This window comes from Mytilus galloprovincialis, chromosome 4, assembly GCF_965363235.1.
Source record: "Mytilus galloprovincialis chromosome 4, xbMytGall1.hap1.1, whole genome shotgun sequence".
In the NCBI taxonomy this organism is placed as follows: Eukaryota; Metazoa; Mollusca; class Bivalvia; order Mytilida; family Mytilidae; genus Mytilus; species Mytilus galloprovincialis.
Window position 1 is genome coordinate 65320297 of NC_134841.1, and position 15487 is coordinate 65335783.

Here is a 15487-nt window from a genome sequence, read left to right on the forward strand (position 1 = left end):
TCATTAGCATTCTTCGTTAATGTTACTCTGCAAGATGTAACACCTTAAACTTCCGCATCAAAGGAGGCACAATTACGTTTATACCAGTTTCCGATTTTAACAGAACTCATTTTCAAGAAAACCTATTAGCAGACATAATTACAAATGACATATACACGTGGCATTTGTTAGGATCAATCTCTCTACTATCTATTTACCTGCAGAAATTATTATCAAATGGTCGCATATGCCTTACAGATGTCCCATTAAAATAGTTTATATTTAGAATTTAATGTAAAAGTTGTGTTTTGTCATTAAATTTTGGCTTTGTTCAGGGTACTTAATGTAAGCTGCAAAACCCAAAAAATACATTTGACAAAATATCACACAGAATTAGTTGCTTTTTCGAAAATTTGAGCAACTGCCAAAGTGATTGCTGATTCATGTGCTTCAATTTATCAAAAGTCACTCCTGAGGTAGAAAATAAAAGTGTCAAAAAACAAAGCTCTAAGAATTGATCACAGTTAGATCGCACACTATTGTCTCATATTTATCATATGCTTGCCAAATTTTCACGCCTCTTAAACTTATGTTGTTGTCTAGTTAATTTTTTTGGCAAAACAAAATCTATTTGAAGAAATAAAAACAGAAAAAACGTGGTAATTTGTCAGTTACAAAAATTAATAAACAATTTATAAAAGATTTGTGAAATTCAATACAAAAAAGTAGGTAGTTAAATACATTTATATTGACTTGTGATAAATTTGATACAATGGAAAAATAATATTCAGTTATGATTTCAAGAACAAAAGACACATTCAAAAGTATAGGTGTAAAGTAAAGTAAAGAATTGAGGTTTCTTCTAAAGCTACAATGATTCTAAAGCAACGGTACTCTCTCTGAAAGAAAATTATGAACAAAGCTTTAGTTGCTTATATTCATTTGCAACTAGTAAATAGCTCAACATCATTTGGACTCTCAGACCGGTGGATAGTTCTATCATTGGCAATCATACCACATTTCATTATTTAAAAAAAAATATTACTTTTTTTACCTGTAAGATGTATCCTCTTGCATAGTCTTCATATGACCAACCAAAGCTCTGTAAAACCTGAAGGACTTCATCATGTTGTAACACACTAAAAAGTCTGTCTAGTAATATCTTCAGTCGGACTGGTGTAGCTGTGGCTCCATATAATAGTAGACTGGCTATGTCAAAGACAACATTGGGCTGTACCACTTCCACCGACATTCCTAGATTGTATATGTGTCTGTATCCTAATTTATCTAGTGCTGAAAATAAAAAAAGCGAATATTGTAGCAAGAACAAATTGATATACTTTTTGAGACTGAGCAAGTTCTCTGTCCTATTGTGTGCATGATTCAAAGAAAACCTGCAGCATTATTCTCATGTACATATTACAAACAATGAGTTTTAGTTATTTCTTTTTTCATGTTCAAAGGATATCTCAAATGATAGCTGAAACAACAGCAAACTTATTTTTTTGCTTTCTTCTTTAGTCTTAGTCTTATTGACCTTTTGTAATATTATTCTTCATTATTTTGAAATATATAAAAATTCATTTAGGAAGAGTTGAGAACAAACATAAAGCACCATTGATTCCAATACATAAACCTTTTCAAACATTGCAACAGGGACAGCATGTTTTGACCATCAACGCCCAAGTAATTTTTCCCCCTTTGATTTTCATCTTTGTTTTATTCCCATGATTTTTGTTTTCATTTTTTCCCATGATTTTCATCTTCCGTTAGTGTGAAGAATTGCTGTTTCCCATAATAATTGCTATAAATGACAGCTGAAAATCAGTCCCACTCAGGATCTAAGTGTATCAGTAATTAAATGTCTATTTCTAAAATATGCTAATTTCATGTCTCTTAGAAACACTGTATTATCAAATAGTCTAACGTAATTGCCATCTATGAAAGTGATACCTGATGATTTTCTGACATCTTCTAATGAATACGATTGATCTATGTCTTTGGAAGAATTTTTTGTGAGAGGAAACTTGTCAGAAATTTTGAGAGTGGAAACTGGTGTAACAAATTCTGCAAGTAGCCAGTTTTAAGAACAAAGTTAATATTTTTATTTTGGAAGGATGGATATTTAAAACCAGTGATTTTTATAATCTGTTGATCACATTTGTTCATATAAAACAGCATTTGATCTTTTTCCTCTACAAAAAAAGTTTTTGGTTGGATAAAATTCCATCAGATATATTTCTTAGATTTAAAATACCATCAGAGGATATATAAAATGTATTGGGGAATAATACACTAGGACATGATTTAAGCAGATTCCATTTTAGTATATCTTCTTCCCATCCCAAGGTCAATGGACGTGCATTGCATCTAATTATTTTATGAATTTTGCAATTGGACCTTAATTATTGTTGCCAACAGATGTGCACAAAATGCAACATGTGCTCAATATTCTATTAGCATTTACATCTGCATGCAAAGCCAAAATGTCAACCATGAAATACAACCAATTTTTTTTTATAAAACCTTGAAATTGTTGCCTTGCATTCCTAATTGTGTATAAAACCATATATCGGAACATCATCTGGTAAAGCAAGCTATTTTTTCTCTCAGTGTGACGATTGCTCAAATTCTGGCATTGGCTATCATGTCAAGTGCAAATTGTTTGAGGGTACTTATTGTAAATTAGAATGAACCTGCTGATGAGCTTCACATATTTATAGATAACAGGCCGATATACCAAAATACTGTCTTAAATCACTGAATTCAAAGTCTCTTTTATCATACATCCACTGTGTCAGTCGTAGCTTATATCAAATGATGAACCATGTAATTATATTTTATCAAAATGAGGCTACCCATCCTAATCTCGAACGCAGGAAACATTTGTACAAATGTATATACTTCCTACTGAGAAAGATCAGTGACAAATAATGTTTTTTTCTCCAGTATGTTTTGTATAATGCTGATTGTTAATTTGCTGGGCCAAATAAACTAATCCCCTGCTCATTAAGTTTGGAGGTAACATATAGGTTATTATTAATAGAAATAACACACGTTTATTATCAGATTCATCCATCCTGAAAAAAGTTAAGCTTTTGATGGACAAAAAAAAAGCAAAACATTGTCTCTTGTATCAGTTTTAGTAATATGTATCTTTTTAGTTAAAGACCTTTGACCTGTGCATAAATAAATCCAACATTTTGTAACTAAACCAAATAAACACCTTAAAATCCTATCATTATAAAATGTATTGTAAATTTTTATTTATTTTTTCTATAAGGCAATTTTCAAACTTTTCAAAGATGATGCAAAAAGAAAGTTCAGGGGAGACAATCACTCATATTTTGTTCTAACTCTTGCTAAATTAACATGCTTTAAGGATATACAATTTTATCATACTATACGTAAAGGGATTATTTAAATAAAATCCATTTAAAACATCATATTTAATTATGATAATTTCTTTTTTAAGTTAAGATAGCTGATGTTATCTTTTTTCTTAATCATAGAAGGGAGATAACTCATAAAAGGCAAATTTAGTTAATTAATTGACCAAATGAAAATTGTGAATATAATTTCTGGCAATACAAAATAAACATGACTTTATTTGTAGGAGTGGGGTTGAAAGTGTAAAAAGGTTGGAGATGGGCTCATTAATCTTATCCTATTGATATATAACGACAAATACTTGTCACAACAAGCGACATTTCAGCGAAAAAATACAATGTTGATTATTGGCGTTGTGAATCGGAGACACTTTTACAGAAAAGTCGTTATATAAATTGTCTCTATAAAAAATAATCCTGTTAGTTGTAAGAATAAAAGTAAAATGTTGTCAAAGCACTGTAGACATTGATCAAACAGAGATACAGCAACAAAAGATAAGTGTTCTATCACTATTGGCCGTCATTAACTATGTTTACAATAGTCGTGTCGCGGGACAAAAACTACAGCTACAATATCTGTTATTACAGTTTGGACTATTTTAATGTCCACTGATAATATTTTGTACTAATGATTCTTGCTGTCGCAGAATTATCAGGGGAGTTCTAATGTTATTATTTTGTCCATTGCAAGTGAAATTTTGCTTTAAAATGGATTTGTTAGCTAATGTCATCATTTTTGCTGTCAATTTATAACGAAAAATTATTTTTAATAATTTGAGATGGATAACAGCCTACAAAACCATTTTTATATATTGAACAATTAAATCAATTCTTTTTTATTTATTTCTTCCCAGACAGTCTTTATAATACATGTATGCCACATGATGTCTATTCCTTGATTTTCAGTACAGCAAAGACTTTGAAAGAAAAGTAGCCATTGCACACTTTTTTAGAACTCTGCATGTACAGTAGCTTTTGTTTTGACATGTTTTCATTTCATGGATAATATAATGTGAAGAGAATGGCTGAACTTTGTACATTTTTAACCTGATATCATGTAGATAATTTATGTTGTCTTTCCTCATTCTTGGCATTTACCTCTTCAAAGACACCATTTAGATAAGCATGATTAACTTCCACCACTACTGTTCAGAGATAACTGTTTATAATGAGTGCATTGCCAGTCCCTAATCTTCCAAGATGACATGTATACATATACTGACAGTAAACTGCACAAAAACAAACATCAAAAGCTTTTATTTATCAAATAAGTTACATATAAATAAGAGACTTTATCATTTGTGTGCTGATCCATTAGCATATTATGATTATCAGTGGGGAGTACTTGTATGACATCAAGGACTGTCCAATGACATTGCCTTATATGGTCACATGGTATGTCACTGATGGAATTACCAGATATCAAAGCAGACGGTCACATGTAGCATGACATCAAAGCCATCCACCAAATTGTTGACATAATACACATGATTAATTAATCATGTCTAATAATAATCAGAATCATGATTGTTATCAAGATGGCAGTTTTGTTGTGGATATTTATTTGTACAGTATCTGGTCAAGCAAGCAAATCTCGCTTCAATTATTCCTTGTAATTGAAGTAAAACAAAGTTTCTTGTTCTAGTAAACATTTGATAAGCTTCAAAGATATTATCATGAATTTCTGTCTTTAAAGAATTTCTTAAAAGTTGAATGAGACTCATTTTTTTTTACCTTTTAGTTTAAATTCTATAAAAATATATAATTAAATAACAGTATGTTGTAATCCAAAACTAACAGTAAATATTGTCAGAAATATTTTTTTTATTGTCCGATATTTTTCTCAAATCATTTTCCCCTTTGTTTAGCCCCAAAATTATTTGACAAGATAGTCATAACAAGATAGAAAGGACATAAGCCTAGGACATCCCCACTGAGATCATCCTCTTACTGTACAATTATCTCCCAGCATTCCTTGTTTATCTCAAAACCAGTTGTCATGCTGAGTTATCTTCCCCTGATGTGCCATCTTTTACATTGTTTTGTCACAAAAGCATTGGCTGCTCTCCAAATTCTTAAAAGCTATTTTCATAGCCAAAATTTACAGATGATATTCCTCTTTGTCATATCATTTTCATGTTAACTTTCTTACAATATTTTCATCAGAAGCACTTAACTGCAGCATTCTTAAATTTTGGTGGTGACGAACATCACTTTAAAAAATATCTTCAAGATACCAAAAACACATAGAATTTCAAATAAAAGATTTGAATTTGTACAAAAAACACAGAATTTCAAGTAAAAGATTTAAATTTGTACCAAAAATATAGAATTTCAATAAAAGATTTGAATTTGTCAGAAATGAGGACAATTTGATAGATTAGTTTTTGATAAACCTTATCGTATGATCGTACTGTAAATGATCACTTTGAAGAAAATCTTATTCCTTTTAAAATCTATACTTAGTATGGAATTGATGGATCTTAAATCCATTACTAAAACAATTATTGTCCTAAGTAAAAACCGAGGAGGACTGACCAAGCCATTGTTGTATACCATGTTATTTTGTGACATTACGCCAATGACAATATTGATCTTAATTTCTACAGTGTCAACTCTTCATATTAATTATATCTTCAGAATTCCAGGAATGTGTCTAGAAGCTTTTATTAACGGCTCCTGATGTCTTATTTTTGGTGATGGGACAAACTTTAGGGTGTCGTCTGCCATTTTAACTTTGTGACAAAGATTGAGTGTACTTATCCCATGCCTTATTATTTACCATTGATGTTTGGTCTAATGCCAGTGAAATAATTGCAAGTAGCACAAAAGGAGGACAAGTGCACGACTTATACTCAATACTTCAAATCTTAGAATTGTCTGAGAAAAGTAATATATGTATATAAAAAGTAAAATCACAAAAATACTGAACTCAGAGGAAAATCAATTCGGAAATTCCATAATCACATGGCAAAATCAAATAACAAAACGAATCAAAAACGAATGGACAAGAACTGTCATATTCCTGACTTGGTACAGGCAACTCTATGCCTATACTGTTGTTTTTGTTTTCTCTGCAGACAACATTTGAAATGAGTAGTTCTTTTTCCATTTTATTAAAATTTTAGAAGAACTTCACATAAAGTTGATCGCTTGAATTAAAGCAAAAAATTAAAAAAAACAAAATTTGAAAGAAAATTGAAAAGGATAAAAAAAAAATGAAAATTATTAGAAACTTAACAAAGAATTAATGCTCTTTCAAATAAAGGAAAGTTCTGACCTTTATAATCTACAAAGTTAAATCTGAAAACAAACAATTCCCCCTTAGAAAACCTTAAACAAACATACTTTTCTATATATAAGTCACAATAAAAAAGGTTTCAAATTCTGACATACTACATTAATTCACAAAACAGAAGAAAGCTTTGAAGTGTATCAATCAAGTTTGATGATGGTACATGAAACATTTGTATGAACTGTCATCTCTAAAACAAAATGAAAAATATTTTTGTTAAAGATTTTGACAAAGGTAAGCTGATTTTGGACGTGTGCCTACATTTTCCTGACCATATGTTCTTCCTCACCACAGTTGTGATGTATTTTCTTGGTGCATACTGATTATAGAAGACACATGTCCATTCTTTTAATGAGACAGCCAATAGGACTATTTCCAGATGTACTGAAATTCAGGAGTAAATTTACCTTCCTGTGTACTAATTAATGAAGCGTCTGCAATCAAGGACTACTTCCAGATGTATAGAAGTGACAGTTGGTACATACAAAACAAAGCCATTACACCTACATAAAGCTGATATTAGAAATTAATTGATGCTTGACAGTGAAGAACATGGTGCATATCCATCTTCAAAAGGGAATGAAAAATCTATGTGAAGTATGAAAGATGGCTTTTTCTTCCTTTTGCTTTGATAACCACATTCATAGATTGCACAATGAATCCATTTGACTAATAGTTATCAGTAAAACTTAGGGAGTAGAATTTAAGACTTATAAACTTTCTACAAGAACTTATCTGTTTGATGACAAGCAACATTTTAAACTTCAAACTCTCCTCACATGTAAAGTCAATGGATGCCTCTTAACTAAAAAATATTAAATAAATAAAATATCTTTAAGAGATAACCTATTTATGTCACAAACCCTGAAACTCAATCTCTTTCAGTTGTCGCTGGTCTTTTTTATGCCTTTCCTTTGAAGATATGAGGGCTGATATAAATCTGTCTATCTGTTATATGGAATCCTGACTGATGCAAATAATTAAAACCTAGAAGATAATCTTGAGGAAGAATCAGCCTGGGTCCCAGCTGTTTTTGACAGCAGGTGATACTTAACAGCTTCAGGACACCAGATACATCAGAGGTTTGGAAATTCAATCCTCCCTGACTCGTGCTGCATTAGATAGCTGTATATTTCTGAGATTAATTATGACTTATCTATATGGTTCAATGCTGTTGCTTCTGTGCAGTTTTTATTATATTTAATAACTTTACATGAATTTTTATGTTTTTCTATTTTACACACAGTTGGTCGCCTGATGATTCTTGATTGCTAAAACAGTTATTGTCATTTTCGGTTTTTGAACTGCAATGGTTGAAAAAGAAGGGGAATGTATCTGCTTGTCAAATCAATAATTCCTAGTTTGTAAAACTCTATCTGACCCAAGACAAACATAAAATTATCACTTCATATTCCTATTCACTAAAATAAGATTCAAAAACAATTCAAGGACAATTTATTTTAATAGAAAATCAAAATTTTGGGTTTACTTAACTACACAAATACGTCTTTCAATTTTTTGGAAAGCAACCAATTAAAGCTCTTAAAAAAGTCAACATCCATTCACGTGTCAAACCCATCGCTGAAGTCAAGAAACAGAAAATTTATACACAAAGCAGACGTTAATTCAGTGTAGACAAAATTTATATTTCCAGTCTAAGTGAAAGAGACAAGATAACTGTCTTTAAAATATTTTTGTCAGCAATTAGCTCTCTGAAGTAACGAAAATAAACTTGAGCCAAAAGTGATGTTCTCTGAACAGATGTAGAAATGACAAAACATGTTAAAGTAACATCCCATCATATGTGCTGTCAATTCTGATTCCTCAAGGTCATTAAACTATAATTCTTACATCCTCTACCCTCCCGTTTCCAAAATTAATTTACTTTTACATGATTTTGACAAACTGTTTTTTTCTTCTTATTATTTACATCATACTTATTCTACTTAATACTGATGAATTTTTCTCAACATATTTTGCTTATTTATATAAACACATAGATATGAATTAACATATCTCATCTTCAGTGTTTTTACCAAAGAATCTTCTAAATAAATGTTTTTGAATATTTGTCTAGATGTGTTTGTTAGCTATATGTGTTGTCTCTATCATTTTCAAGAAAGCAGAGCTTTTTTTTTAACAACTGACAAAATTACTCATTTGACATTTTATCAACCAGTACTAACTGTTTTTAAGTTTCTTTTTCTCTGGAATTTCAAATTAAAACATCTGTATCTATATAAAAAAACAAAATAAACCACAGAAAAAGATAAATACTTTACATTCAATAAAAAAAAAGCTAAGCCCAGCCCAAGATATGCACAAAAACCCCCAACAAAAACTGATATGCCTTAAACCAATCAAAAGTATCCCTTAAAAATCATTGTAGTAGAAAACATTGAACTTCATCTATCTCTTTTGGCTGTTTATTTACAATTTTCAATTGACATTTGTGACACACTCTCTTTTTTTGGTAATACAATGTACCATGAATTCTTAATTTGCATAAATCATTTGCAGCTCAACATATTAAAGAGAAGAAAATTTAATAATTATTTAGAGCTAAAACAAGTACCTTGTATCCTCAAAACATAACCTTTTCTCTCAGACAAAGAGAATTGCTGCAATCCATGAAAAAAAAAGTAAATCTATTGAATACCCATATACATTATCTTTATCCTAATAGGGTCTTCTTTTAAAAAAAAAAAATACTTCCAAGTTTACTGAATTGTTCATGACTTTGCTCTAATTCAAGACTACGAAGTCAAAATTTGAAACAGAAATCATATAAAAAGTTTAAATGTTTCTTAAAAAATTTGTAAAACAGGCGTTTTGTTCCAGGTGCGGATGTCAGTATGGTATAGAATTACACTGAAGGACAGAGCTAATGGCTTCATTCAGGAAAAAACACACTGCTTTTTTGTAAAATTTGCGTGAAAGATTACTGCCAGATAAATTTCTGTGTGATCTGTGTTTTAAATGTGACATTTCCCAGGTATCCCACGATAAGACACCATTCTAAGGATGTATGGATCATGAGAAGAGTCAACGTTTTATCACAAGAGCGTGTCCGCATCAATGAATGAAGTATCTGCCAGCCAGGCTTGTGTCATGTACTTATTGTTTTGCCAACAGTTGTCTTTAGAAGGGTTACCCCGGGTCATGAATAATGAGGTTACTGTTAGTTTTAAATGAAATTCATTCACGTCTTGATTTGATAACAGACACCATTTCCTGTCACAGGCTCACAGCGGTAACCTACACTTGATTCATCGTCGCCAGTTTTATATGAATTTGAAATTTTTCTTTGTATTATTTCACCCACCACAATGCAGATGAAAAGAATATATATGATGCAACAATTAAATAATCTTGTTTAGCAATTATTGGGACAAAACAAATTATCTATGCTAGCTACATTTTTGCCGAGCATGTAAACTCATCTATCTGTGTTGAATTAAAATATATCTGACTTAAAGAATAGTTGCTTTAGTAAGAGGAAATGTATTTGAGTTTTAATAAGATTTATGTATTTTTATCTTAATTTACCACTTGAAAAATTATAGACCTAGTCACAAATAATTGGATAATCTTTATAAACGTCTTTGTCAGGGATGCTATAAAAGGACATACAAAGACTTACAGTGAGTGACACAATCAGCCCACAGCTGAAGTACTCGGCATATATCAAAAGTCTTAAGTAACTTCCCAATGCAGATTTGTACTTTTATGTTAGAGTGAGAATTAACTTAAGTATAACAAAAGTACAAAAGTCATTCCTGGTTTTGTAATTGATTAAGTAAGAGTTTTTTTCCAATTATAGTGTCTCAGTAAATACAAAAATATCTTTTTCCAACTCCTTTAAGATATATTTGTATATGTGTATACATTTATTTATTTGATGAAATATTTGATTTGATTTGATTATTAATGCAAAAATACCAATTTCATTTTAATATCAAACTGTCCCCTCCATTTTGGATTCAGCAGAAGATAGCACTCAGTAATAAATATTTTATCTGTTATAATCTATCACTTCCTGTTTTGACATGGAAGATGAAAAATCTACAAGTCCTTTCTTCTATCAATAAACAAATATCTTCTACAGATTTAATGACAGTAATTGGCTCTTTGACATACTGTGCTAATATCTGATGGAATTCCCAAAGGCATTTCTCTTGCATGGAGTTATGATTCTCCAATTTGTAGGTGACATTCCGGGGATTCTCTTTTTTCTATTTCTTCACACTCTCTAATAGTTTAATGTATTTCTATTGGTTGTAGGTATGATTTGAAGCTTTGTGAGTCGGAAGAAATCCCGCCATATGTCTGTCATACTGCATTAACAAAATACCATATGATAAACAGAAACATGTGGTGCATAGAAAAAACATTTCGGAAGGAGACATATATTTGTGTGCATTTTGAATGACAAGTTGAATGGCACCTCTCAAAAAGTTCTACGATTGTCAAGCTGGCATCTCTATGTTCCTTTTCCACTTGTACCCTTCATGCACAAGTAGACATTAAGAACTAATTTCCGTTAAGATGTGCTTGAATTATTACATAAACTATGAATGAAATTGTCATAAGGCTTCTTATGTCATTATGACACACAGTTTTCTTACTGATGATGTTTTTTGTTGGAATTTTATGACAGTTTTACCAATCAAATAAAGTGTGATTATGGTAGTAAAAACTTAAGTAAAATTCCATATGGCACCCCTAGGGAATACACTGTTAGGTGCTATTGTGTTTTTTACTAGGGTGGGGTTGTCATGTGAAATTCTTGCCACTATTGCAGGTATTCCTTTTCCAAAATTATTAAAAAGTATCAGAGTTTAATTTCTCATGTTTTTCCTTATATACCTTATTATACACTTCTTAGAGGTTTCAAAGTATATTTCCTTCAACAATAACCAAATTAAAACAATTTAAAATCTCAGAAAACTGTAAAGATAAGGTAAAATTGTAGTAGAACTCACTAAAGTTCCATATAATTGTCAACATCTATTAAATATCAGATATAAAACATAATGTATTACAGATAATACTTATTGATTCTATAGTCATTACATGATTAAAGGAAACTAAAAAAGAAGGCTAACGACACAAATGACATTTAGCTGACACCAGGACTAATTCCCCAACACTTTTACTAATTCTATCACAATAGTATTAAATTAGATTGATTAAGTTCCGCGGTGACATTGCAATTAGCCTTTTGTCTCTGGATGGGGACAATTCAATAAAAAAAATTGTGTAGCACTATTTTCTTGTAATCAGATGAATGTATCATGCGGTTTGGCTGGATATTCATGGTTAATTTATTAAGTTGACACACGACAAGCACAGTAAATGACTATTTGCTTGTAGCCAGATAGTCAAATTAGTGCTAAATATATTTTCCATCACTTTTGTCAATAAAGTGACAATTTCAACCCAGGAGAGTTTGTGTTTGTGTCAATGCATTTTTAAGCTTTTATCAATGTCCTTGGCCTTTTAAAAACAACTTCGTAATTTTTTTCTGTTGACAAACATTATTTATAATATGAAACAATTCTGTATCAAAAATATTCAAAACTCTTCAGGACTAAATTATTAAATTATTTTGCAATAGTTATCTCCCCTTAAGCCATATCTGAATAATATGGTCTTATTATTTTTCTTCATTTCATTTGCTGGAACAGTACCATAGTTCTTACCCCTACAACCTCTCAGAGACAATTAAACCATCTTTCAAGAGAATTAACCAAGCCCTAGTTGACTTTAATAAATTTTAAAGACAGCCAATTTAATAAGAATTTTAACTTTTTAACCTAAGTCTGATCGATAAATAAGAATGTTTCCAGCAATTATTGAAATATGAAAAAATATAGTAATATTTGTGTTAAACATATCAATCAAGTAGATATGCCTTAAATTAATCAGAAGAATCCCTCAGACAAATAATTTTTGGTTGATAAAAGACAACTTGTCAGCCATCACGACCAAGCTTCTAATTAATCTCAAAAAAGGAAATCAACTGTGCTGTGTTGATTTGACAAAAATAATTACCTCACATAAATGTAAGCAAGATAGAAAATTTGCTATATTAGTTAGCAGTAACTGTTCTGTCAAAACTGATGACCCTATTTTGATAAATAGCTTGTCATTAGAGAAAATCGACAGTCAGAATTCGGGGTTCAAACTTTGCAAATGTGATCGGCAAACACCGTGTGACATTATAGAGACAAATGTTACCACCAAATACGCACTGAATTAAGCCGTGTAGATATTTTATCGAGATTAATCAAGCGATATGATTGAAATGATATTTTCCTACACCGTCTCATTAGTGCCGATTGTAGCATTTCGTCCATAAGCAGCCCAGCGAAATGGATTGTCATTGTCTTTTGCGGATCATTTACGTAAATTGATGCTCAAATCATTGCCTTCCTCATTCTGCCAAACAAACAACACAGACAAATGTTTTACACTTTTTGCTGTTTGCTTTTTAATCCAATAGAATATGACAAGAAAGGCAGCACTTACAAATGGGTTGACTCAAGAAATTGCAATAATGAAAGACAAACATTAGCTGTCAATTGTCAATGAATTTAATTAACCCTTATTTATGAATTAACTCCTTGACACATTAACTCAAGTTGTTCTCTTTATATAAAAGATGCTCTTCAAGACGTGAATAGAAAACACTGCATGAATTAAACAACATCTTCTTCAACATTCTCACGATTAACTATCATGTTTGAGTACAGTGTCAATGAGTTTCAAAAGACAAGCTTCACAGCTCTTTGCTTTAAGATAATCTGCTATTGGTTTTATGAAACTATTTGCTGTAATAAAATGCATTTTATTATGAAATGCCATAATGGTAATCTGCACTAATCTATTGTAACAAATACACACAAAAAATCACTGATATCATAATTATAGTTAAAGAGAGCACTTTTTAAAATAAATGGAATGCTGTTTGCTCCCAGCCAGAAAGTCTTATAAGCAAAATAATAAATTTAGCTATTAAACCAAAGGCAAGCTGAAATGATTGGGGTGCCAAAAAATGGCTGATTTTGAACACAAATGTAAATTTAAGCCATATACCCTGAATTGATGAAATTATTCTATTTTTTTAAAAATAATACCTCACCAAACATAACTTTTTAGATTAAAATTGCAATTACTCGAAATATATACTAAACAAAACAAGAGCTGTCAAAATGACAGTAAACCGGATTCTTTAACATTTATTTGTGTTCTGGCATTTATCAATATTACAAGGACCAAAACTCCTAATAGGTAAAATTTATGATTATCAATATCAAACTTGACTTCATGAGCAAATGCACGGACACCACATTTTTTAAACTTTCAAGAACCATAACTCCTGAACAGTAAAAGTCAAAATCGTCATTATTGAACTTGACCTCCATTTTGTTGTCAGTAACAACATATTAAAATTTTAAAAAGGTTTGGTTGAACGGTTCATGAGTAAATGCACGGACACAATATTTTTTAAACTTTCAAGAACAGTAACTCCTGAACGGTAAAAGTCAAAATCTCCATTATTGAACTTGACCTCCATTTTGTTGTCAGTAACAACATATTAAAATTTTAAAAGGTTTGATTGAACGCTATATGAGTAAATGCACGGACAACATTTGGTTGCCGCCCGCCCGCCCGCCGTACATCCCCAAATCAATAACCGACATTTTTGACACAAAAATCCGGTTAATAAAACTGTGTCTGAGGACTTATTGTAAAGATACGAAGCTGTTAATTCAAATTCCGCTATTGAGAATAACAGAATAGTTTTATTGAGCCGAGAATGATGAATGTAAAAACAAACAATGACAACACTGTGGGACAATCTAAATGTCCCTTGTTTACATACATAAAGTGTATATATTTGTCGTAGCTGGAATCACTAAGATATTGATTCCAATCTTTGATTTTCTTTTGTTTGTGACAAGATATGGAGACAAATCTGCTGCATTCCCATATCTTGTATCAATAGAGCTGAGAATGACGTAAATTATTAAAACACTGCGGTTATATCTATAATAAACTTCTATAGAGAGAAATATTTGTAATTAATCAATTACTCAAAAAGAAGTTATTTAGTTTGGAATATGCTATGTTACAATATCAAATTGATAGTTTGCATAATGTCCAGTGCCAAATATGTCATGCATGTTTAGGACAAGAACAAGTTACAAGTTCTGTATATTGTATGGTTTAAATTTTTTAAACTTTCATACAGAAAAGAAGAAAACTTGGAATCTAAATACAATGTGCACTCGTATTTTCAAATCAATTTAAATCAATGTATGCTGACCATATTTGACTTCACAAAAATATTCAGGTTAAGAACAATTATAGAAATTTATAAAATTCAGATGCAGAATAATTGTTTCTGTCCAGTTTATTATTTGTTATGAAATTTTCATAAAACCCTTTTGCCTTCATACATTTGTCACACTTATAAAATGTATCATTAATTGAAAAATATTATTTTCAAAAAATCTTCTGGTTATTTGATATTATTCATAAACATAAATGTTTTCGTAAACATTTGGCAAGAGAAATTAAGAATCAGGTTGCAGTTATTTTCTGATAATAAAATCTTTGTGACATGGGCATGACAGTTATCTGTAAAGTAATACTGAATTATTACATTATATTTGTTACTTTTGTCAATAGCGGTACTGTATTACAAACTCAAGATTTTTCACACAACTATTTTGATAAAAAGTTTTTGATTTCGTGACTTTTCATGAGTAAGACTCTTTATTGTCATGTTATGAGACTGGTAAAATACTTGATA

At 30.6% G+C, this 15487-nt stretch overlaps 1 protein-coding gene across 4 annotated transcripts in view; it reads right to left on the reverse strand.

Moving 5' to 3' along the window:
* LOC143072711 (zinc finger protein basonuclin-2-like) overlaps positions 1-15487 on the reverse strand; it is a 51107-nt gene that overhangs the window by 14504 nt on the left and 21116 nt on the right. For 3 of the 4 annotated variants that reach the window (XM_076247800.1, XM_076247801.1, XM_076247802.1), the window contains one exon: positions 1034-1272. In XM_076247800.1, coding sequence (XP_076103915.1) covers positions 1034-1272 — 239 coding nt within the window. Of the gene's footprint in view, positions 1-1033; positions 1273-7526; positions 7623-15487 lie in introns of those variants that run through there. The other variant, XM_076247803.1, reaches the window with a different exon arrangement.